Source organism: Etheostoma cragini, chromosome 15, assembly GCF_013103735.1.
Source record: "Etheostoma cragini isolate CJK2018 chromosome 15, CSU_Ecrag_1.0, whole genome shotgun sequence".
Lineage (NCBI taxonomy): Eukaryota > Metazoa > Chordata > Actinopteri > Perciformes > Percidae > Etheostoma > Etheostoma cragini.
In genome coordinates, this window is record NC_048421.1 from 482,520 (window position 1) to 483,673 (window position 1,154).

The following is a 1,154-nucleotide window of genomic DNA, read 5'->3' on the forward strand; positions in this document are numbered from 1 at the left end:
TCCCCGCCCCCGCTGCTGCCGCCTGCTCTCGTCCACTTTACAGGCGAGGCGCAGTTCATCTCGAACGAGCCTAGTATCTGCATAAAACAGCGATCTCCGGCTCACCTAACTGCAACCCCTCCCCCTCACGACTACATTTTGATATCCTTGAATATCGCAAACAGGATTGGTGAAAAGGTGCAACTCAAGAACCAGCACAAGCTTTGGATATACATGTTGGATAGCCTCCACCCTTTAATCCTGCAGCACCTCCAACAGTATCGCCCGGGAGATCTTGGCATGACATGTAGACCAAATGAGCATTGTTTCTCTTCAATCTGAGAATCCTAAGACCTTGAGACCAAAGTTTCCCGCTACAGCTTCAGCAATGGAAGCTTTGAACATTGCCCACTTAGGTTCAAGGCCCTCGACCTTCAGGGAAGCCAGAAAGGTCCGCTGGAGGTGTGACTTAAAGATCTCTCAAACAGGGTCCTTCTCAGACTTTCCCAGTTTACCCCCACTACCTGTTTGTCAAGATCTTTGTCTAACCCCAACAGTCTCGTGAAGACCAAACCAACTCACAGAGAGAGTTGTTTGGAGCTGATAGTCTTAATTAGCTTTCTAGCAACTCATTTGGCAAGGGCTTGAAAGTAACGGACGTTCATTAATGTCAAAATGTTACGCACCAAAAGCTTAATTACAACAGTCATGAACATTCATTAAGACTCCTTCATGTTCATAGCTGGTTTCATGTCTGTCTTCTGCACACCCGTTCAAATGAAGAACCTCTTCTGTCTCCCTCTCTTTGGTAATTCTCTCTGCAGCTTACAGATTTTGGCCTTGCCCGGATTTCCTGCAGCGTCATGCATGTTTTCAAGGACAGTGGGCCAGTAGGAGGGACATGCACTTACACGCCACCAGAGGCTTTTAACACATCGTACGAACCTACCAGAGCCTTTGATATCTACAGGTATGAGACCATCGAACCAGCAGTCCAATAAAAGTGTTTTATTTAGCATATAATAAATAATGGCCAGTAACCAACCAGGGCGTGATTGTTATGATATGTGTGGGGCGGCTGTGGCTCAGTGGTAGAACGGTTGCCTGCCAATCGGAAGGTTGGTGGTTCGATCCCCGCCCCTGCATTCATTGTCGAAGTGTCCTTGGGCAAGACA

At 47.6% G+C, this 1,154-nt stretch overlaps 3 protein-coding genes across 3 annotated transcripts in view; 2 read left to right on the forward strand and 1 right to left on the reverse strand.

Annotated features, from left to right (window-relative positions):
- Positions 1-992, forward strand: part of LOC117958275 (receptor-interacting serine/threonine-protein kinase 4-like) — a 7,721-nt gene extending 6,729 nt beyond the window's left edge. Inside the window, exon 4 of the mRNA XM_034894603.1 lies at positions 804-992. Coding sequence (XP_034750494.1) covers positions 804-980 — 177 coding nt within the window. The 3' untranslated portion in view covers positions 981-992. The remainder of the gene's footprint in view (positions 1-803) is intronic.
- LOC117958237 overlaps positions 1-1,154 on the reverse strand; it is an 859,617-nt gene that overhangs the window by 410,797 nt on the left and 447,666 nt on the right. The window lies entirely within an intron of this gene.
- Positions 1-1,154, forward strand: part of LOC117958285 (neoverrucotoxin subunit alpha-like) — a 109,233-nt gene that overhangs the window by 13,700 nt on the left and 94,379 nt on the right. The window lies entirely within an intron of this gene.